Raw genomic sequence first — 22750 nt, forward strand, 5'->3', positions numbered from 1 at the left:
AGCTCAGCTAGGCATCAATTTGTGAATTTGTATGAATTTATATGCATTTTATACTGTCTAGTTTGGTCCAGCTCAGTTCGACTCGATTCAAAAAGTTTGTACAAATATTTTTTTTTTCTTAAAACAAGATTTAACTCGTCAGGACTGACTTGTTACAATTTCAAACTGAGATTTTAACTCAGACCTTTTAAGTCCAGCTCCTCGGTTCATAATTAACAAGCTGAGCTAGAACACAGCTCAAACCCAGACCGAGGCAGCTGGTTGCCGCCCCTACTTGCAGGCTTGCAGCCAGTCAGTCACCCTGAAATGCAAAAAAAATATTTATCCTTGCACACCGCATGAAAAAAAATGAAAAAAAAATAAAAAAAAATAAAAAAATACTACCCTTATCCGATTCGCTCTGCTAGCTTCCTTCTCCCACTCCCGTGATAAACCCCAAAACCCCTCACTCCCAGTCCCAGTGAACTAACACAAAAAAAAAGAAATGACCACCTTCAGCTTACACCATGGCCAATTACCCATCCCATTTCTCCGTCCCAAGCCTACCTCCTTCCTATGTCCATCCTTAATTAGAAACCCATTCCTCTCATTTAACCGACCACTTCCTCGCCGCACTGGATCCCCTCCAGTTGTTTCCTCTCTCTCCCGGTTCATCTCCGAAGACCCTCCTCCGATCCCGATTAGGTATGAGGATGATGAACACGACCCATTCTACGATCACTTGGGCGAGCCCGAACCTGAGGATGTGTCCCGCAAACGCTCCTGGACCGACCGTGGGTGGGCCCCTTGGGAGGAGATCCTCACCCCTGAGGCAGAGTTCGCACGCACGAGTCTCGATGAAGGTTATGAGGTACCTCTCACCTCTCCTGAGGCCATTGAGGCGTTCAAAATGCTAACGCCGTCTTACCGAAAGAAGAAGATTGCCGAGATTGGAGAAGAGGAGTATATCAATAGGCTTTTTGCAATTAAAGGTGAGATTCCAGATAAGCTTAAGACCACCTGGGCCGGACCGCTGGCGTTGCAGCTGATACCGCCACGGGATTGGCCTCCAAAGGGCTGGGAGGTTGATAAGGAGGAGCTGGAGTTCATTCGGGAGGCACACAAGTTGCAATCAGTGAGGGTTGATGTTGGTGGAGGAGGGAATTGGATTGGGGCTCCAGGTTTTGAGGAGAGCTTAATGGAAGTATTGAAGGGGGGCAAGGAGATTCATGATGCTGTTTTTGGTGAAAATAAGGAGTTGGGGACAAAAATTAAAGAATGGGCTAAAGCAAACCCTGATAGGTTAAAGATGGACAAGGAGATTCTTGATGCTGTTCTTGGTGAAAATAAGGAGTCTGAGACAAAATTTAAAGAATGGGCTAAAGCAAACCCTGATAGGTTAAAGATGGACGATGCATGGCTGATGATGAAAGATGATATTTTGAAACATTACAAGGAATTGGTTGGTTCTAATAGAGATGAGGGCCCCAAAGGAGAGGGTATAGGTGAAGTGGAGAAAGCTGTGAAGGGGTATTTAGAATTCTTGGAGAAACTTAAAGGGAAGGCTAATGCAAACACTGAAAATCCAAAACAGGAGGAAACAGATATTGTGAACAAGATGGCATTTGAGAGGTACAAAGTGTTTATCAAGCAGTACACTGAGTGGGTGGATGCAAACCGCGACAAGCTGGAAGAGGAGTCATACAAGGTAATGGTTAAGTTTCTTACTAGGTGTGAGAAAACAGGGTTATTTCAGACAAAAATGTTGCATTACAATGTCACTATGTTAACTGTTAAATGCTACTAAGTATTCTTATCAAAGGTGTGCCTGTTTAGGTTTTTTTAGGAATCATCCATTAGTATCTTGAGGACTTCTCCTCAATTGAACTAATTGAGAAGGAAAGAAAGGTAAAATAAATTTAGATCATATGGTGAGAACCAGCCTTTGGTCTAGTGGCTAAAGGCAATACCTTTTCCGTGGGAGGTTCCGGGTTCAAAACCCGGATGAAGGCCCTATATGTATATAAGTATATTTAAAGGTGAGAGGCTTGCTCCCCATCTTTATCTTAAAAAACAGTTGGGTAACTTCCCATCTTTATTTCAGAGATGAAGGATCGATCCCCAACTTTCCTCAAATAAACATCTAGATCATATGGTACCAACCAAACTTTTGGTCTCGACAGGGTTTGATTCGGTACAAATCCAATATGTTTATGAAATGGTGAGGATTTTCTCCGAGTTCTATATAATATTACTCTGTAGTAGCAATTGTAATCTGCGGAAAAGCTGCAATTAAAAAATAATAATTCTCTTTAATTATGTAGTTTGATCAAGATTATTATCCTGGAAGGAGGAAAAGAGGCAAGGACTATAACGAGGAAATGGTATTATTTGGTCTATATCCCATATTCTGATCATACGGATGTTATTCTTAGCTAGTTGTTTAACTTTCTTTGTTTTGTTCTATGCAGCTTGAACTTCCATTTATATATCCTGGGCAGGTTTGTTTATTATATTTATAATATTTGCAATCAACTTTCATGATTTCTGATATGAACATATATACCTTGGCATCTTATTTTACTGATAATTGCATTTGCTTTCCAGATTTACCAAGGAAAAGTCATAAGTATTAGTCTTTATCAAGGTGCTTTTGTTGACATTGGTGGTGTCCATGATGGGTAAATTCTTATGTTCTCAGGAAATTTTGCTTGGCTTAACTAATTGAACATGCATGTCAATCCACCTCTGTGACATCTGCCTAATAAATTATATAGGTGGGTACCTATAAAGGGAAATGATTGGTATTGGATTCGTCATCACATCAAAGTTGGCATGCCCGTTCTTGTGGAAATTCTTGTAAGTAAATTGATAACCTGCTATTTTTTAAGAGCAAAGCTAGGGTGTGATGTGCTCACCAAGAGGGTTTGGTGAGCATAACTCCAAAAGTATATCGGATCAACTTCAAATGCCGAATCCAAACCGTTGAAATTCATGTATTTCATGAGTGATGCATTTACATACAAAATTTTGAAATTTTTGAGTTCTTTGCTACAAGGTCAAGCGGTCAAAGAAATGAATATTTTTTTAGTTAGTTTTATATATTCAATTTTTATCATTTCTTTGACCGCTTGACCTTGTAGCAAATAAATTCAAAACTTTCAAAATTTTGCATGTACATGCATCACTCATGAATTACATGGATTTCAACGGATTGGATTCGCCATTTGAAATCGATTCGATATACTTGTAGGGTTGTGCTCACCAAACCCTCTTGATAAGCACATCGCACCCTAGCTTTGCTCATTTTTTAATATGGTGGAGGATGTTAACTTATAAGTTCTCTGTGATCCTTAATAATTTTTCTGTAATTATTTTGGTATCTTTTTTTTTTTTCTCATAATAATATTCTAATGAAAATATGTTGTTTATGACCTGCAGGCCAAAAGAGACCCATATCGGTTTCGCTTTCCTATTGAAATGCGATTTGTGCAACCCAACATCGATCACCTTATGTACGTACTATACCTTCTTTATGCATTTTAGGAAGGCTTAAAATTGTGTTGAAATATTCTTCATTTTTTGTTTGTATGTGGGCTTTGTGCTGTGCACCCATAGGTTGAGATACAGTCTAGGGCTTTTGGTCCTTTGGGCTGTATTTGTTGGTTAGGTAATAACTGAACTTGATGATTTTGTGAAAATGGAACAGGTGTATAAATACCATTGCTTTCAGAAAAGGAAAAAAAAAACGGCTCATCTTCAAATTTCTTCTCTTTATTAAGAAGCACCTGAAATTAATCCTGTGTAATTTCGTGTATCTACATATAATGCAGATTCAATAAGTTTGACTTCCCTCCCGTGTTTCATCGAGATGAGGATACAAATCCTCATGAACGGCAGGTGATTTGAATTCACTAATACTTAATACATTCTAATCATGAATTATATGGAACTATGGGTTGATATATTTCTTGCCAATTATGTACTCATCAATCTATTATAGATGAAGCATCTGGTAATAAATTTCTAAATTTATTAGCACATTGAAGGTTACTTGCTGATTTTTTATATTCATGGTTTGTTTGTAGAGGGAAAGTGGAAGAGAACTAATCCCCAAAAGAAGACCCGAGGTTGAAGAAGATATAGCCAAGCTGCCCTTGATATCTGATCACCCCTATGTTGATGAGGTACTCCTTTTCTGGTGACCCAAGCACAAAACTTCGGCTTTTCCTATTGCAAGCATGAATCAGGGATAAGTTTGTTACAATTCTTTATGTGCAGCTGTGGCACATACACAATGCAGAGCAAATGATTTTGGATCACGAGGAAGAAAATCCTGATGAGTACAAGGACAAGAAATTTGAGGAGACTGTTGATCCTTCTTTTGATGAGGAAAATAGTGTCGAGTACACCAAAGCTTACTATAAAGATGCCTTGTTGCCCAAAATGATTCTGGTAATGGGTTTGCTTTACTATGAAAACTCTTTATGGTTGGTAAAAACTTTTGTTTGTTCTAATTATACAAACTCTTCTTCTGATAGCACTGTTGCAATTGCTCACCAGAAGTTAATTAAGAGCTCTCAGCCCTATCTGATATAAAAGGGGACACCCTGAAAATTTAATTTAAAGAATACAGTACTCTTTGTGTAAACTAAAACTTAGATTGTTAATTCAGAAGGATAGAAATTTGGGTAACCCTCTTTTACTGGGTGTGCTAATTTTCTTTTAAAATTTCTCTTGTAGAACACTAATCTGAAGGACCTTAACATGGATGCAGCACGGGCTGAACGCCAGGTAATGTGTACCTGTGTTGATTTCACAGAAAGATTAACAAGTGTGATAAATTAGTTTGCGAAAAACTCATTTCATAGTCTTAATTCTTCATATATGCTGTCTGATCAGCATCATTTTCTTTTAAATTTCTATATGACGCTGATTAGGATGTAGGAGTTAATAATCCAAAAGAAGTAGAAACTAAAGAGTTTCTGAAACAGCCTAGAACCAGAGCTTCATCATACAGGACAAATGCTATGATGTATGAAACAACTTTAAGATAAATCTCAATAAAGATGAAATATATGCTTACTACTGAATGTTTCTTTCAGAGGAATAACAGGTTGCAGAAGGAAGCAGAACAAAGGGGAGAGGAATTTAAAATTTCAAAGTTGTGGCGTAATTTGCAGATGGATGAATATGATCTATTGCACTGGAAGCGTTCTTTGGAGGAAAGAGAAGCTCTGCTCAGAGATATAAGCTGGTATTCTTTTTTGCTTGTCTTTCAGTCTAATTAAGAAACTTGTTTGAAAGAGTGTTAAAGCTGTAATGAAAAACAATCCTTCTATATGAGCAGTGCAAGTACTTTGAGACAATTACCATGCTTGTTGGTTATTACTTGTATTGAGCCTGATCCATTTTTTTTTTTTGGTTCTGTGCCACCAAATTAAGGATATCGAGGGAGCTATCCAGTAAAGAGATTGATCTTTACTTCATAGTTTCCTCTCTTTGCCCCTATCTAACCCATGAGGTAATCAAAAGATGCATCAAACTCCATGGTGTTCCAAATACCCATGGGATCCTAATCTCTATTAGCAATCAACAACCTAAGCATATTAACTTGTACAGTATGCTAATTTTCTTTATACTTGCAATTTTAATTCTGAGTACAAAAAATAGCACGATTAATTACTGCAAACTCTTGTTTCAATTGCAATACAAAATAAATTACAAATTTATTTGATAAAGGTTTGAGCATCAATTTAAGGGTCATGATGATATCATTTTTTTTTATTAATGTTGGATGCAAGGAATCCAATCTATTAATGTATTTGTTGTGGACTTGTGAGAAACCCATTGGGGGGGGGGGGGGGGGGGGGGGGGGGATGGAAACCCCAAAGAATGGTTTGGTTAATTTGGGTTTAACTGAACCAAATTTACTTTGGTTGGAATAGTTTGATTTTTGGTTCATTTGTTTATTTTGGTTTAAAAATTATGATGGTTCATTCTGTTTTTGTTTTTTTTATTTCGGTGGACAACTGTGAAAAGCAAATAAACTGAGATATTAGTAAATATTTTGTTTGTATTGTAATATCACACGTCAATACATAAATTTGGATGTTAGTATCCATTTTATTTCTTAAAAGTTGATATGTTTCATACCAATCCAGTTTTAACCAAATTAAAGTGTGATCTATTTGGTTCAGTTCTCAATTTGGTTGGGTCAGATTAACTTTATGCAGAAATGAAAATCAATTGAGCTAATTTTAGTTCGGTTTGAACCGAGCCGACCAATGAAACACCCCCACATACACTATACAATAGTAACAGAAAACATGACATCTTATTTTTGATAGTATTTACCCTAAAAATAAGTGGTAGAAATTAAGGCTGCCAAGGAACAAACATAGGGAGTACTAGGAGTGGGAACTGGAATTTTTTAATCCTCCCATCAAATGAGGAATAATTGTGGTAGCATTAGTTTGAACATTTTGATGGAAGAAAGTAAATTTAGTGGAAGTTAAGTTCTACACAAAATGTGTATACTTGTAAGATGTATCTTATAATTGGATTCTTGGAATTAAATCATCAAATTTAATAGGTTGATCATTCATTTTGCTGTAGCTCCCTGTTTTAGAACATATGCAAATAGGGAATATGGAGTCTCTGTACTGTACTCTGGTGACCTCGGCAATGGTAGTAATTGCCAATAAAAAGGGGGCCGCTGTGTGTGTGGGTTGGGTGGGGGGAGGTCCCTGCTAAAAGGTAAGGCTTAAACACAATTTTAAGAGGTATTAAACATTTTGTAAAGCATAGCATCAAGGATCTCTAATAGAAGGGTTTTTTTTCTATAAGAACATGCAGTTGACATGTCATAGTTGGCCACATTCTTAATGCAAATTGAAATGTGCAAAAGACTATTTATGAGGTCTCTAAAATCTACTTTCTGTATGATAAGCTAATGGAGGATTCAAAGGGAGCTTGAAATGCAATTTCGTAATAATGTAACGGCCCTGTCGCATATTTCTGTTAAAAATCCCCCTGGTTAAATAATCAGATTCGATATGCCTTTAGCATTAAACCTCAACCTTTCTAATACATTTTGCCTGTGTTTATCTTTTTTTCAGCCGGACAGCTGTAGGTCTTCCCCTAGAACAACCAGGGAAGTATAATGATGACCCCAAATTCTGGGGCGATGAGTACCACAAGTCAAACCCACTTTTCCAGAGTAAGTTGGTGGGGGACGAGGAAAAAAAAATTAAAAAGGAAAAAGTGGATGCTGCACGCAAGTACCAGTATCAAAAAATTCTTGGAAATAAGGCCTCAAAATGGTACGAGATGTCGTATGATGGCTTAATTGCTCGAAGGGCATTATTTGAAGCACAGAGAAAGAAGAGAGAGGAGAGAAAGAAGAGAGAGGGGAGAAAGAAGAAAGAGGAGAAAGAGGCAGAGGAATTGAAGTCAGAGGGAGAGGAATTGAAGTCAGAAGGAGAGGAAAAGGAGGTAGATGACTACAATGACGATATAGATTTTGACTATAGGATTTTTGGTAGGCCAGTTGCTGCGGTTTCGAAGAGCAAACCCGTCATTAATGGAACTGATCCACCTACAGTGGATGATACAAGCGAGGAATGAAAAAGAAGTTCCATCAAGAGCAGGTCTTCCCAACGGAGAAGTATACAATGAAAAGCTCATCGACTTCATACTTTACTACCAGATCGAAATGCATACAAGGTTAACTCGATGGTAAATTGTTAAATGAAATGGTAATGATTGATATAGTATGTCAAGAGTTGGATGTAGTATGGGATTTCTGTTGTGAACCTTGATTGGTTGTAGAATATTGAGTTGGTTTAATGGCGAAGCAACTCACGAGTTTTGTATTGCGGGGTGTTCATAAATGTATTGTTGTTTGCATTATGTGAAATTAATGCTCTTGATTTGTTGATAATATGACGAGAAGTTTATAATTTAAGTGAATATGCAGTTTCAAAAACTTGTAAAATTACATATTTCCCCTTCCAAATTCTAAAATAAATAATAATGTATTTACCCTCTTAAAATAACTCGCATAGTTATTCAATTAATAAAATTCTGAGATTAATTATGTTTAATATTTAATAAATTTATTAAACCAGGTCTCCGACAATGTTTAATAAATGTTTAATGGTGAACTAGGCAATTATTTCCATTGTAAACAAGTTCTCTGACAGGGAGACCCTCTCCCTCTTCTTTTTGACATGACAGCAAATGCTCTTAATAAAATTCTTAGTAAGACACAATATGCTGGTTTAATATTTGGTTTAGGTAATTCCATAGGGTTTTGAACTTACATTTTACGGATGACACTTTGCTATTTTTGGAGGCCAATTCTCTCTTGTTGAACATCTTAAATTTCTTCTTTTAGGTTTTAAAATCTTATCTGGTTTAAAAATTAATTTTGATAAAAATGAACTTATTCCTTCAAATATTTCTAACCAGGAATCAACTTTATTAGCTAGACAGCTAAATTGTAAAATTAGTCCTTTGCCTATTTCTTACTTGGATGTTCCTCTTCATTGGAAGAAATTAAGTTTAACAGATTGGTACCCATTAGTAGATAAATTGATAGGAGATTACAAATTGATAGTAGTGTGTCCATATAGCAAGAGAAGATGGTAGTTGCAATCTTAATACAGCACTCCAATTGAAGAAGGTATTTGCAGCACACTAGTAGTGTTTCATGATGGCAAGAGTAGATGGTAGTTGCAACCATAATATAACACTCAAATTAAAAATCTTTGCAGCACATTAGTAGTGTGTCTAGATGGCAACAGAAGATGTAGTTGTAACCCTAATAGAACACTCCAATTAAAATTATTTTTTGGCACTCTAGTAGTGTCTCCAAATGACAATAAAAGTGGATGGTTCCAACTCCAATACAACACTCAAATTGAAAATCTTGCAACAATATAATAGTCTCCATATGGCAAGAGAAATGGTAGTTGCAACCCCAATACAACACTCCATTTAAAGGTCTTTGCAGCACACTAGTAGTGTCTCTATATTGCAAGAGAAGAGGTGGTTGCAACCCTAGACAACACTCCAATTGAAGGCCTTTGCAGCACACTAGTAGTGTCTCCATATGACAAGAGAAGAGAATATTTGTAAACCTAATACAACACCTCAATTGAAGATCTTTACAACCCTAATTCAACACTCCAATTGAAGGTGTTTTCAATACTCTAGTAATGTCTCTAGATGACAAGAGAAGATGGTAGTTGTAAACCTAATGCAACAATCAAATTAAAGGTCTTTGCAGCATACTTGTATTGTCTTTAGATAATAAGAGAAGATGATGGTTGCAAATCCAATACAACACTCCAATTGAAAGTCTATGCAACACTATAGTAGTGTCTCCATATGGTAAGAGAAGAGCGTAGTTGAAACCCTAATACAACACTCCAATTGAAGGTATTTGCAGCACACTCGTAGTATCTCCAGATAGTAAGAGAAGAAGGTGGTTGCAACCCTAGTATAACACTCCAATTGAATATTTTTGCAGCACTCTACTAATGTCTCCATATTGCAAGAGAAACGGGTAGATGCAATCCTAATACAACACTTCTATTGAAGGTCTTTGAAGCACTCTAGTAGAGTCTTCATATGGTAAGAGAAGATGATAGTTGCAACCCTAATACATCACTCCAACTGAAGGTCTTTGTAGCACTCTAGTAGTCTCTCCAGATGACAAGAGAAGAGAGTAGTTGTAAACCTAATACAACACTCCAATTGAAGGTCTTTGTAGCATATTAGTAATTTCTCAAGATAGCAAGAGAAGATAGTGGTTGCAACTCCAATACAATACTCCAATTGAAAGTTTTTGCAGCACTCTAGTAGTGTCTTCATATGGGAAGAGAAGAGGTAGTTGCAACTCTAATACAACACTCTAAATGAAGATCTTTGCAGCACACTAGTAGTGTCCTCAGATGGCAAGAAAAAAAAGAGTGTTTGCAACCATAATACAACACTCCAATTGAAGGTCTTTACAGCACATTAGTAGTGTCTCCATATAGCAAAAAAAGGGGGGTTGCAACCCTAATATACAACTCCAATTGCCTTTACAGCACACTAGTAGTGTATCTAGATAACAACAGAAGAAGATTGTAGTAAACCTAATACAACATTCTAATTGAAAGTCTTTGCAGCACACTAGTAGTGTCCCCAAATAGCAAGAAAAAGAGAAGATTGTAGCCCGAATACAACCCTCCAATTTAAGATGTTTTCAATACTCTAGAAATGTCTCCATATGACAAGAGAAGAAGGTAGTTGCAACTATAGTACAACACTCTAATTAAAGGTCTTTGCAGCACATTAGTAGTGTTTCCTTATAGCAAGAAAAGATGGTAGTTGCAACCATAATACATACTCTAATTGAAATTCTTTGCAGCACACTGATAGTCTCTAGATGGAAACAGAAGAGGGTGGTTGTAACCCTAATAGAACACTTCAATTGAAGGTGTTTACAACACTCTAGTAATGCCTCCAAATAGTAAGAAAATAGGGTGCATGCAACCCTAATGCAACACTCCAATTGAAGATGTTTGCAACACTCTAGTAGTGTGTCCATGTGGCAAGAGAAGAGGTAGTAGTTAAAACCCTAATACAACACTCCAATTAAAAGCCTTTTCAGCACTCTAGTAGTGTGTCCATATGACAAAAGAAGAGGGTAGTTGTAACCCTAATACAACACTACAATTGAAGATCTTTGCAGCACACTAGTAGTGTCTCCAGATGACAATAGAAGAGGGTAGTTAAACCCTAATAGAACACTCTAATTGAAGTTGTTTGTCAGCACTTTAGTAGTGTCTAAAAATGACAATTAATTTTGTTTTATTATAAGTCTAAAGCGAGTTGTTTTAGATACTTCTCTGAAGTATGAACCTTCCAGCTACTGATCACCAATAATTAGAATTATAAAATACTAATTCGGATTTAAACCTCGTGTGCTGGATATTCTTAATTTAACGTGAGTGTCAGAGCCTCACACGTAATTCTCAATTAGCAAATACCTTATTTTGTACTTTCTATGAAAAATATGTGCAAAATACTTGCAAATATGTGTCAATTAACTATCTAAGAAAAATAAGTGAATCGATAGTACTATTTATTTTGAATTTCTTCTTACCATCTTTGAAAAAAAAGTTAGCCAAAAGCCACTTGCTTTTGGGAAATTTTCAAAAGTATCATGTTCACACATTGTATCTGCGCAACTAACAAACTAGCTGCACGACTATAATCTGCTCAACTAAAGGATGGGTTTATATCATATTGCGCATATTATAACTGCACAACTAGCTTGTTGGTTGTGCAGCTATAATACCTATTAAATATGAAAATTTTCAAAAAGAAAAATAGTGGCAAAATTTTCAAATGTAAAATTTGGTTACAAAAATTTTCAAAATTGTCATTGTTGTTTCAAAAACAGAAATTTTAAGTTTCCATCATCAATTCTAACTTTGTTTTAACTTATATCTATTAATTATAGTTAATTTCTGTATTAACTGAAAATTTATTTACCAACAATAATAAAAATTAGAAAATTTACATAAATCTATACCAATAAACAGTTTCATTTAATAGATAATAAATTATTATAAACTTTTCAATTAACAGTTAACACAGACATAATTTTATTAACCAATAAAAAAATAGAAAAGAAAAAAGTTTTATTCAATCCCCAAAAAACCTCAAATTCAAACCGATAATAAAATTATCCAGAAAAATAAAAAAAATATACTGATAGTGACAGTAACAAGCTGATGTCGGATTTCTTTTATGCTCCAAATGCTTGGATTGATGAGCAACGAGAGACATGCTACATAAATGTTAGAAAAAAATTTAAAGTGATGTGAAAGAAATCTAAGTAGATAATGATAGCAGATATATATGATATGAACGCTAGTAAATAGATCGAGGTGCTAGCTAGCTTAGGTGGGGGCCCAGGTACCAATAAATTTTGATCCAGAACTAATACGAATTTGTCCGTAGGCAATATTTGTAATTATCAATCAAAACATCCCAATATTTAATCCAGTCATTCCAAGTTAAATTCATCCAGTGTTCTCATAACATGACCTTCTCTACTGTATTGCAAAAACACGACATGTCCAGCATACATCTGAAACAAAAGAAAAATACGAACAACTTAACATGATCTACATATAAATGTGATGATATGTTGGATGCTCAAGTCAACATGATCGAAATGTTCAACATTATCATCACATTTATCATTTCGATAATGTTGGATGATTTCGATAATTCATCACATTTATCATTTCATCAACATGTTGAACATTTCGATAATTCATGAACTGCATGAAGAAACACATGCACCTCTTGTTCAGCATAAACATTTCGATAATGTTATGTGATGATATGAAACACATCATCAATCCAACATATCATCAAACGTCAAAGATATGAAATGTTGAAGTCGATATGAATAACTCAACATGATCTTCACATTCTTCATGCGGTTTACTAGTATTAGTATTGTTAAACTAGTATTAGTGTTGTTAAACTACTAAGATCTATCCCTATAGATCAACACTCGACACTACTACACGGTAGGATTATGCACTTCTAATCCGACAGAGTAGCATTAGGGTAACTAAGTATATATTTATATATACTAAAAGTTAGTAGTCTCATTTCGAGTCATCAAATTTCTAGCTATGTAACAGTTAGACTCAGGCAATTGCAACCTTAGATCTACTTTACCATACTTTTGGATATAAATTAAAAATAATAAAATAAAATGGTAAAGTGTAATCTTCATAATCTTCATGATCTTGATCTCTTATGATCTTATGTAATCTTCATGATTCAGTATCTCATCAATATCCAACAATCTAAATGGCTCGTGTGAATCATCTATCGTATCATCATGTATAAAATCACTCCTTATAACTCAAGTAAATCATGTATTCGATTATCTTGTAAAAGTTGTCACGTCAACTTGTCATGATATATCTTTGACTTGCTTTAACCTTCGGGCTTAACAAGTAAATCTGCATACATCTTAAACAGAGAAACTGTAAAATTTAATGTTTATATGTTTTGCAAATTAGCCAAACAGCACAGTAAATTGCTTACAACAACGGTTTTTCATTTTTTTCTAGTTCTCATTCATCTTGCACATGCAATCCTTCATGTTCTATCGGTAGTCTTTCATCTTCTTCTAATTGTTATTCATCTTATTCTGGTTATCTTTAATTCATGTTCTACTTGTTGTCTTTCATGTTTTACTAGTTTTCTTCTACTAGTTGTATTTCATTTTCTTCTAATTGTCTTTCACATCTTGTATTAGTTGTCTTTCATGTTATGTTAGTTATCTTTCTTGTTCTACTGATTGTCTTTCGTCTATTACTGGTTATATTTCATTTTATTCTACTGGATGTATTTCATTTTCTTCTAGTTGTTTTTTTGTGTGTTTTACTAGTTGTTTTCATCTTCTTATAGTTGTATTTCATCTTGTAATGATTGTCTTTCATATTCTACTAGTTGTATTTTATTTTCTACTAGTTTATCATCTTCTTCTTGTTGTCTTTCATCTTGTACTGGTTGTCTTTCATGTTTTACTTATTGTTTTTTATGATCCACTAGTTATTTTTCATCTTGTATCAATTGTTTTTCTTGTTCTATTAGTTGTCTTTCATCTACTAATTGTATTTCATCTTTTTCTGATTGTCTTTTATCTTGTAGTAGTTGTTTTTCATATTTTATTAGTTGTTTTTCATCTATAATTATTTGTATTTCATTTTCTGTTAATACAAAGTCAAGCGGTCAAAAAATGAACATTATATAAGTTATTTTATAAGTTGTTTCATGTAGTGTTTACCAAATGGGACGGGTCGAGTCCTGTCTGTCCGAACCCGCCTGGACCACGGTTCCTACGATCCTCGGGTCCGACGGGTCTACAGGTTAGCTAGGGTCGAGCCCGGCGGGTCCCATTTGGGGGAGTTGGACCAAACCTGTGTTAGACCCTTGGTCCAAAATTAGCACGGGTCTTGGTCCGGGTCTGATTTTTTTTAAACAAAAAAAAAATAGTGGATTGTTTCTGGCCTAAACATGTATGTTTTTGTTTAGTCCGATCCAAGTTTGGTCCAGTCCGGGTTGGGGGTCTAGTTCAAAAAATTGGCCCAAACCCTTGCTAGACCCGACCCTAAGGTTAGTCCGGACTGATTCAGGGGTCTAGCTAAGGTTGAGCCAGTTCGGGGTGGCTCACGGTTTGACAGGGTCGAGTCTGACTCGGGCAGATTTTTTCGATTCACTAGTTTTATGTATCAATTTTTCATCTTTTTTTAACCTTTTGATCTTGTACTAAATAAATTCGAGATTTTCAAAATTTTGCATTGACATGCATCACTAATGAAATAAATAGATTTCAACTGTTTGGAATAATCATTTGAAGCCAACCTAATAGACTTTTGGAAATGTACTCACCAATCCTTTGTGATGAGCACATCGCACTCTAACTAGCATGAGTATCCGTTAATGAAGCTTTTCTCTGCGGACTTTTGAACTAAAATATTTATCACTAGTTCACTACTTTACCTTTAACCACGACAGAATTAGCCAACTCCTGATCTACGGATGTATACAACATCCTAAATAATAACAAACCTTCATGGGGATTAGAACGCAAATAAGCATTTCTCAATTCTCTGTATCGGCATATTCTTCGTTGGTGCGTTTTCCAAATTCGAAAGCGATCCAATACGACCAGGCAACATCCTCCTGACCTTCTCCCTTTTCTGGAATCTACAATTCTCTACACTTGGGATTTGTGAAAAATGGTGAGAGAGATGGTCGACTCGGAGCTAGGCAGCTCCTCCGCCTCTTCTTCTTCCTTCTCTCACTTCGGCATATTTCACAACTATCCTCTCATCTCCGCTCTTCTCGCCTTCGCAATCGCTCAGACTGGCAAGTTCATCATCACATGGTAGGTGTTTACACGAGGATTCTGATACCTGCCGTACCAGTACACACCTGCTATGAGTACTTTTTGGTTTTCCATTGAATTGAAGCGAAGTAACATTAATTGAAGTTCAATTATTCTGTACTTCAACTAAATTTGCTCCTAAATTGCCAATCAAATGAAAATCAAGAAAGAAAAGTGAAGGGTAGCAATTCAATACCAGTAACTACTTTTATTTTAGCTGATAACTGTGTATGGTTACCAGCATATAACCAAGTCTGAGAAAACAAAAGGTGTACCATCAGTAAACACAAAGCAAAGGGAATCAAACCAAATTAAAAGGCAAAAAAGCGAAAATAAATATAATCAACTTTAGCATGTCAAGTAGTGTGCATTGTTTTCATTAAAGAAAAGAGCTTGCCAATGTTCTTGTTGGTGTCAGATTATTATTATGAACACAACAACACATTTTAGCTAACTGGTAATAGAGAAGATCCTGTGGTCAAAATCATGATTTAATGCTTGCTCTGCATAGACATTCTTTTTGTACTGTTCTGAAGTACAAAAGATGCAGTTGCAAACTTGCAATTAGTTCAATTATGATAAAATGAGTGGTCATTTACAACTAAACCATTGGTTTGAAAGCCTTGATTCGACAGACAACATACCAGTTATTGAAAAAATGGTGCAACATTGTTCATTATTTTTTATGATCTTTAGGTACAAGGAGAAAAGGTGGGACCCAAAGAGACTTGTGGGGTCAGGAGGGATGCCATCCTCTCACTCATCTACAGTCACTGCACTTGCCATGGCTGTGGGGTTCAGTGAGGGTTTTGGCAGCTCTTTTTTTGCTACAGCTGTGATACTGGCTGCTGTTGTGAGTACCTCTTAGTTTTCTTATACGGATAATCACAACCAAAATGGTCTCATTAGAGCTGTAAATATCCAATTGAAGATCCTTATCTTATGCAATATACATGCTGCCCATGGGTCAATAAGTTATTTTGTGCATTACTCTAATTAGGTATCGCTACATTTTAAATAACAAATAAAAGAATCTGGTTACGTGGTAATGAGAAGGCCACATGATGGCTGATTGTTCTTCTTCTTACTCTTCAAAGCCTTTATTCTCAAACAAGTTGGGGTAGGCTAGAAATGAAACCCAACCGGAATCAGATACACAGAGACTTCCCAGGAGGTCACCCATTCTAGTACTACTCCCGCCCAATCTGTAAGGGTTTCATTTTCATAGAGAGGCTGTTTTTTTTACTGTTGGCTCACCAAGCCTATCATGAACCTGACTCCTTTTCCTGGCTTGGGACAGGTTGTAGCGGAGTTGTAAATTTTTTAGAAAATTTATATGATGGCTGATTGTTGGGAAAATTAATTAAATTAATTATTATATTGATACTGTATATGAGATTTAAAGTCAAAAATCAAGTTTTAAATTTTGTATAGCAGTTTGGATGGCTAGTGATTAAGTACCTGTTTTATTTATTTAAGCAATTTTTGTCCTCCCGTAACCCATCACAACTAAATTTTCCTTTCGGCTTGGACAGGTGATGTATGATGCTTTTGGTGTTAGGTTACATGCTGGGAGACAGGCAGAGGTTAAAAACATAGCTCTTTAAATTTTTAATGCTTTATCTCGTATTATCTGCTACCATAAATATTTCATTACAAGCTACTGTTACTATTAGTCAATCCTTCATCTCTTTGAATTCTTAATGCTTTTATCCCCTATTATCTGCTATTATAAATATTACATTACAAGCTGTTGTTATTACAAGTCAATCCTTCATCTCAAGATTTTAGCTTCTTTATTTCTTAGATACTGCCGGTAGAAAGTATATTTCATTTTGAACCTTTTCATTTTTCATCTCCAGGTGTTAAATCAGATAGTACTTGAACTTCCAACTGAGCATCCTTTGGCTGACACGAGACCCTTGCGTGAACTCCTTGGTCATACGCCTCCTGAGGTTTGCATCCTATTCCTTCTTTGAAAATTCTTATTGGTGCATTATGTTAAAAGTTTCACACAATAATATCTTGTATATATGATTGCTTACTTTTCATTATACTTTACACCATGTTTAAAGTTCTCAACTATTTTATATAGAACCATTTAGTTGTTGTCTGTTAATTATATACTTCAGGGATGATTTTGATTATAACTAATTAAATTTGTAGCTTTACCTTAAAGGACACTAAATGTAGAATAACGTAAAGGAGTAACTAAAAGGTACCAATCATTTAATATTGCTAATACACATAATAAACAAATAAGAGCTTTGTAATCCAATTAAGAGTTGTTAGCTATATTGTATGAATACAATGCAGCGGAAATCAGTCCTATATATTTACTCAGCTTGTGCTTTCAGCTGTAATTTCTATAACTAAGTCTAATACGGGTTGGATTGGCCTAAAATACCCAACAGAGAGCATAATTGGTGGTTTAACAATATTTGTGCTAAATCTGAAAGTTACGAGTACTGGCAGGTATAGGGAATTTTGCCAATGCCACCAAAGGTTTCTCTCAGTTGCAACAGAGCCCAAAGTGTATAATAATCATTTTTCAAGTAACACCCAACGTCTATATTCATATGATGGATAATTCAACTGCATCGATTATTTGCAAACTTGCAGCTAACTTAATAGCTTCTTCTCCTAATCCCTAACTTCTGACTGTTGGGTTCCAACTTCGTATGAACTGAAGAATTCTGGTTTTAGATCATGAAAACCAGTGGTACATTAGTCATGTGTTGCTTTGATTGAGTTTGTTTCTAAAGGGTTGCATTATCTGCAAATAACCCCAAAATAATAGATATCTGATGCTATTGCAAGTACCAGAAAAGAGAAATATTGGGCATCATGTGCAATATGATAAAACTTGGTCCAATTTGCAAAAAGGCCAATAAGACTATCTTACTATCTGTGAATTTTGTTAGGTCTTTGCGGGTGCTATACTTGGTGTTGTGGTTGCTACCGTTGCACACATCATTAACACATTTGGAGGCCAAAGTTGACTCATCCAGGTCAAACATTGTGCATGCAACCTACAGATTGTTAGCATGCACAAAACACTATTTTCTCATGGCATTGATTATTTTGTTGCGATTTATACTCAAGGCGCAACCACTTGCCTAACTATACCTTTGGGCTTTGTTCTCTTTTCTCAATATGTTGTTGTACAGTACATTGATTTTATTGATATGCACTTCTTTAAAGGCTTTTTAGTTGCTTAGTTTATGTTTGTATCAATTTGTAGTTGGTAAAACCGAAACAAGATAACCTTCTTCTGTGGTGCTATTGGATGGTTTTAGTAGATCATAATTCGTCTGTGGATTGTTTCTAGAATCTCTGTGAAATTTAATACCTTTACGTTTTTAGAATGGATTCCTATTTTTGATAACTTGTGATTAGAACTTTAAAAGGTTTATTTTTAATCCAATTTGTAATATCTAATTGGGACCCCCACCTTGTGATGTAGTAGAGTCAACTTAATTCTAAATTAAAATTATGAGCCTGTTATCTTAAGTGGATTGGTTGCTGATCGCTTGTATTGTATGAAAGGAAAAAAAATGGAGCGAAGTTTGACCTCATAGACACCAACAACGGGAAATATCAGTTTTAAGGTATCATTTCTCATTAAAAAATAATCTTCTCTCATATAATAATCATATATAGGTACATTGTACATTACATAGATTAGAAAAAGGTCAATACCATGTTCTCCGCCCCCTGTTTTAGACAACAGAGAAAGATCTAATCGAGTAAGCTATTGATTGGAATGATAAACCAAAAACAAGTGCTTAAATATTCCTGCGGGACCTTCTATTCGCAGTCTTTTTATTTTTTTGGTAATGAATGTTTTGTTTTTAAATATTCCAAGAGTTGTTCTACCCGAAATTTTTATTAATAGAAAATATATTAAATAAATATTGAAATTGGAGAACGCTTTTGATTTTTTTCGAGATATAGAAAAAACGTGATGAAAAATCACGGCCAGCATTAACGCTTAATTAATCACCATTTATTCTAACTGATAGAATGAACTGCGCAAGTGAAAAATTGGAAAAAAAAAAAACCCTAGCCGTTACTATCTATCACAGCCAAAGGTGGAAAAAAAAGGGCTGGCTGTGATAGCCTATCATGACCAGAGGTTAAAAAAAAAAAAGATTTTTTATTTATTTTCACGCCTGACCGTTACTGTTCATCACGGACAAATTTTTTTTTTTTTTTTGGTGCCTGGCCGTTCCAATCTATCACGGATAGGATTTTTTTTTTCTCGGTCGTTCCAATCTATCGCGGACAGGGTTTTTTTCCGATTTTTTTTATATTTTAGTTAAAATGGTTAATCTTGTTAATTAAGTGCTAACTCTGGCAGTGATAATCCATAATAGCCAGAGGCTGTGATTTTCTATCACGTTTTCCCTATTTATCGATAAAAATAAAAAACGTTCTCTAATCTCAATATTTATTTAATATATTTTCTATTAATAAAAATTTCAGGTTGTTCTACCACACAGACATGCTATCAATGATGTTGAACATGTGAGATTTGTACAACCACGTTAAAATATAAAAGGTAAAATTAACAGTCCTGAACATCTTGAAAAAATTATAACTTCTGTGTCAAGGTTTTATTTTACTCTTTTTTATAAAGAGATGCAAGTTTAATTTTTTATAAGGAACTTCTAAAAAAAATGAATATCGGAGTTTACAAGGGTCTTATTAAAAAACAACTATATATTTAATAGTAATTGCAACTTATATAAACGAACGGCCCAGATTAATTCCAGCCAAGTCAAACTCAATCAATCCGGTGCCTATAAAAGCGATAGAGGGTCTGTTTTGAGATTCGTGCCAGGTTAAAAGAACGGTTCTGATTTAAAGCTTGGAATCAAGTCAAAGTACTCAGCTAAACCAGGGCACTTCTTTTAGTTAATTAGAAACCAAATCCGCTCTTTTTAACCTGGAATCAAGTCAAGTACTCAGCTAAACCAGGGCAGTATATGCCATCACAAGTGGCCAAGTGGGCAACCTTGCTAGGTCGTGCATTCCTCCAAACAATTCCAAGTTTTGTTTTTTTTTTCTTCACCCCACGCAAATTAACAAACATTCCATCAATGGCTTCAGTGCGTGCTCTCCTTCGCCGTGGCAACAGCGCCATCAATGCAGTACGGTTTCTCCAGTCAAGTCACTCGTCAACCTCAGCTACCGCTTCCTCGACAACGAAAAAGATCCTAAAGACATTCTCCATTTACAGGTGGGACCCCGATCATCCATCCCAACCAAAGCTTCAGAACTACGAGGTCGACTTGTCAGAATGTGGGGCTATGGTGCTGGATGTGCTACTCAAGATCAAGAATGAGATGGACCCCACACTCACCTTCCGCCGATCCTGCCGGGAGGGCATCTGCGGCTCATGCGCCATGAATGTCGATGGTGATAATGGCCTTGCTTGCCTCACCAAGATCAACAAAGAGAGCTCAGGTACTTCCCATTCATTCACACTTTTCTTTCTGATAGATGTATGATATGAGAGGCGGAATATAATTAGATTCGTGCTCGGTCCAAGTTGGACCGGGAAGATGGAGATTGAAGAGCTATTTAAATTTTTGTTATTAGAAATATGATAAAAGTAAAAAAAAAAAAAATATACAGATATTTGAACTCTCTTTTTAATACTCAAATATGACCTTTTTTCTCCTAAAATATCTGTCTTCCTTCAAATCAAACATGCCCATTTGAGTCCTAAATTGTAATTCTTTGATTAGACAAGAGCTTTATTGATATGCTTGTTAATTGTTATCAATTTGTATTTTTAAAAGGAGATAAACAAAATAAACTGTCACACTTATCTCAAAGAATAATTAAATCAGCGAAAACCGAATTAAAAAATAGAATGAAATTAAAGAAAAATCACTGATCACTTCCATTATCCTTGTTATAACTGTTACATGCATTTGTACCATATATGTTACTAACTCTTGATCTAACCACACTAGCAAGCACCATAACGCCACTGCCGCACATGTTCGTCGTGAAGGATTTGGTGGTGGACATGACCAACTTCTACAATCAGTACAAGAGCGTCGAGCCGTGGCTGAAGCGAAAGGACCCACCGCCACAGCCAGCCAAGGAGATTCCACAGAGCAAGGCTGACCGGGAAAAGCTGGATGAGATGTATGAGTGCATCCTATGCGCTTGCTGCAGCACCTCCTGTCCCAGCTATTGGTGGAACCCCGAGAAGTACCTCGGCCCCGCCGCTCTACTCCATGCCAATAGGTTGGTGTCCACATGCTTATAATTCTGTTTTGTTTATGGCATAAATTATGTGTCCAGTGGTACTGGTTCGGTATTATCTACTTGGTACATGCTGTTCTGCCATTTAAGATAAGTAAAAAATGACTACTTTTAAATTGTTTTTTACCTATTTAAAAGAAGTAGCAAAAAATTATTGTTAAAAAATGTAAAATTTGATGTACAAGCGCATATTTATATGAAGATCATGGTTCAAATTGACTGTTTGAACTTTGAAATGAAAATATTAATCCATAGTACATACCAATCCATGCTATCTACAATTATGTGTATTATACATATTGTAATGTTTTTTATTTTACAAAAATATTTATTTATTTTTAAATTTTCTTCACACAAACCTTTCATAACTTGTCTTATTTTAAATTTCATAAATGTTTTAGTAATTTTTTTTTAAACGAAATTCAAAAAATAATCCTAATTATTGGTAATGTCTTTGAAACCTGTTTTCCTTTTTTATAGGTGGATACAAGACAGCCGAGACCAGTACACAGCGGAGCGTCTGGAGGATATAAACGATGAATTCAAGCTTTACCGCTGCCATTTCATAAAGAACTGTGTTCATGCCTGCCCCAAGGGACTGAACCCCGCAAAGCAAATCGCCACGCTCCGAATGCAACTACTCAAGTAGATTTTTCTTTTTAAAATTGTACATCAAACGCGCGTGGAAGTTTATTATTGTGTTATCTTTGTTACTACGGTTGATAGCCAATTTGTTGGATTTTCAATTTGAACAAGTGTTGAACTTGAGTGAGTATAAAATTGACCTAAATTGTCACAATTTCTCTCTGTTGCTTTTTCTTTCCAATGAATAAATATGGAGAGTTTATGGCCTTGCTTTTGTTCGGTTATCTTTTTTGTGTTAATTTATTTGAGGTGCACCCGTTGTGTAAAAAAATTGAAACTGTTGTTCTGTTGATTTTGCTAAAGAAGAAAAAGCTTTATTTAACAGTGGAAACTCTTTTGACTTGAGAAGCTTCCGAACAAGGTTTCTAGGGATGAGCCGCAACGCATCTCCAAGCTCAGATCAAACAAAACTGAATTTCAGACCACATCAATCTTACCACAACCCGCTTCCTTCATCAGGAACTCCATTTTGTGACCCAAGGACTCTGATTTGTTCAACACCATAGGAGCTTTACCAATCACACAGAGGTGACCTCCTCCTGTGAAAGTCCCATACTTTTTTTGAGTGTTTTTATTCTGGCAGCAATTAATGCATATAGGAACGTCGTTGATGAACAGTTGAACCCCAATTCCTCAGCTCTTTTAACCTTTATCTTCATAGCTTCAGGACTTGATGTGATCAATCTAGCTAGAAGCTGACTTAATCAATTGAACAATTTGACGAACAGATAAACCACATTGCTTTTGAAGGAACGATAGACAAGCAGGTTCGGCCCCGTTTTGAGGACCACAGACACATCAAGTCCAGAAATCAATTTTTGGCACAATATTGGATTGAAACATTTTAGGGCTTGGCCA

General features: G+C 35.6%; 3 protein-coding genes across 4 annotated transcripts; all 3 read left to right on the forward strand.

Annotated features, from left to right (window-relative positions):
* Nucleotides 1-410: 410 nt before the first annotated feature.
* PDE312 (Nucleic acid-binding, OB-fold-like protein) lies at nt 411-7945 on the forward strand. 2 transcript variants are annotated; one of them, XM_078325550.1, is made up of 13 exons: nt 411-1281; nt 1378-1687; nt 2304-2363; nt 2451-2480; nt 2587-2660; nt 2757-2838; nt 3421-3494; nt 3813-3879; nt 4068-4166; nt 4261-4434; nt 4723-4773; nt 5085-5236; nt 7101-7945. In XM_078325550.1, exons 1-13 carry the CDS (start codon nt 485-487, stop codon nt 7606-7608), a joined length of 2478 nt encoding a protein of 825 aa, XP_078181676.1. In that variant the 5' UTR covers nt 411-484; the 3' UTR covers nt 7609-7945. The 2 variants fall into 2 exon arrangements, with proteins under 2 accessions (XP_078181676.1, XP_078181675.1); XM_078325549.1 differs by having other exon boundaries at nt 411-1687.
* Nucleotides 7946-14684: 6739 nt separating this feature from the next.
* On the forward strand, nt 14685-18327 carry LOC144575414 (uncharacterized). The gene is made up of 5 exons (XM_078325552.1): nt 14685-14962; nt 15659-15815; nt 16498-16548; nt 16825-16917; nt 17887-18327. The coding sequence occupies exons 1-5, from the start codon at nt 14814-14816 to the stop codon at nt 17962-17964; spliced, it is 528 nt and encodes a 175-aa protein (XP_078181678.1). The 5' UTR covers nt 14685-14813; the 3' UTR covers nt 17965-18327.
* Nucleotides 18328-19989: 1662 nt separating this feature from the next.
* LOC144575713 (succinate dehydrogenase [ubiquinone] iron-sulfur subunit 1, mitochondrial-like) lies at nt 19990-22045 on the forward strand. Its single transcript, XM_078325951.1, has 3 exons — nt 19990-20434; nt 20950-21229; nt 21728-22045. Exons 1-3 carry the CDS (start codon nt 20068-20070, stop codon nt 21894-21896), a joined length of 816 nt encoding a protein of 271 aa, XP_078182077.1. The 5' UTR covers nt 19990-20067; the 3' UTR covers nt 21897-22045.
* The last annotated feature ends 705 nt before the right edge of the window (nt 22046-22750 follow it).

This window comes from Carex rostrata, chromosome 24 (assembly GCF_964058835.1).
Source record: "Carex rostrata chromosome 24, lpCarRost1.2, whole genome shotgun sequence".
Taxonomy (NCBI): domain Eukaryota; kingdom Viridiplantae; phylum Streptophyta; class Magnoliopsida; order Poales; family Cyperaceae; genus Carex; species Carex rostrata.

What these genes read in the sequence shown, in the direction of transcription:
- PDE312 (XM_078325549.1), top strand. Translation starts at nt 485, where the DNA reads ATGACCACCTTCAGCTTACACCATGGCCAATTACCCATCCCATTTCTC. An exon ending in TGGAAGAGGAGTCATACAAG is followed by an intron (nt 1,688 to 2,303) that starts GTAATGGTTAAG and finishes TTAATTATGTAG; the next exon opens with TTTGATCAAGATTATTATCC. An exon ending in CAAATCCTCATGAACGGCAG is followed by an intron (nt 3,880 to 4,067) that starts GTGATTTGAATT and finishes GTTTGTTTGTAG; the next exon opens with AGGGAAAGTGGAAGAGAACT.
- LOC144575414 (XM_078325552.1), top strand. Translation starts at nt 14,814, where the DNA reads ATGGTGAGAGAGATGGTCGACTCGGAGCTAGGCAGCTCCTCCGCCTCT. An exon ending in CTGTGATACTGGCTGCTGTT is followed by an intron (nt 15,816 to 16,497) that starts GTGAGTACCTCT and finishes CGGCTTGGACAG; the next exon opens with GTGATGTATGATGCTTTTGG. An exon ending in TTGGTCATACGCCTCCTGAG is followed by an intron (nt 16,918 to 17,886) that starts GTTTGCATCCTA and finishes GAATTTTGTTAG; the next exon opens with GTCTTTGCGGGTGCTATACT.
- LOC144575713 (XM_078325951.1), top strand. Translation starts at nt 20,068, where the DNA reads ATGGCTTCAGTGCGTGCTCTCCTTCGCCGTGGCAACAGCGCCATCAAT. An exon ending in GATCAACAAAGAGAGCTCAG is followed by an intron (nt 20,435 to 20,949) that starts GTACTTCCCATT and finishes TAACCACACTAG; the next exon opens with CAAGCACCATAACGCCACTG. An exon ending in GCTCTACTCCATGCCAATAG is followed by an intron (nt 21,230 to 21,727) that starts GTTGGTGTCCAC and finishes CCTTTTTTATAG; the next exon opens with GTGGATACAAGACAGCCGAG.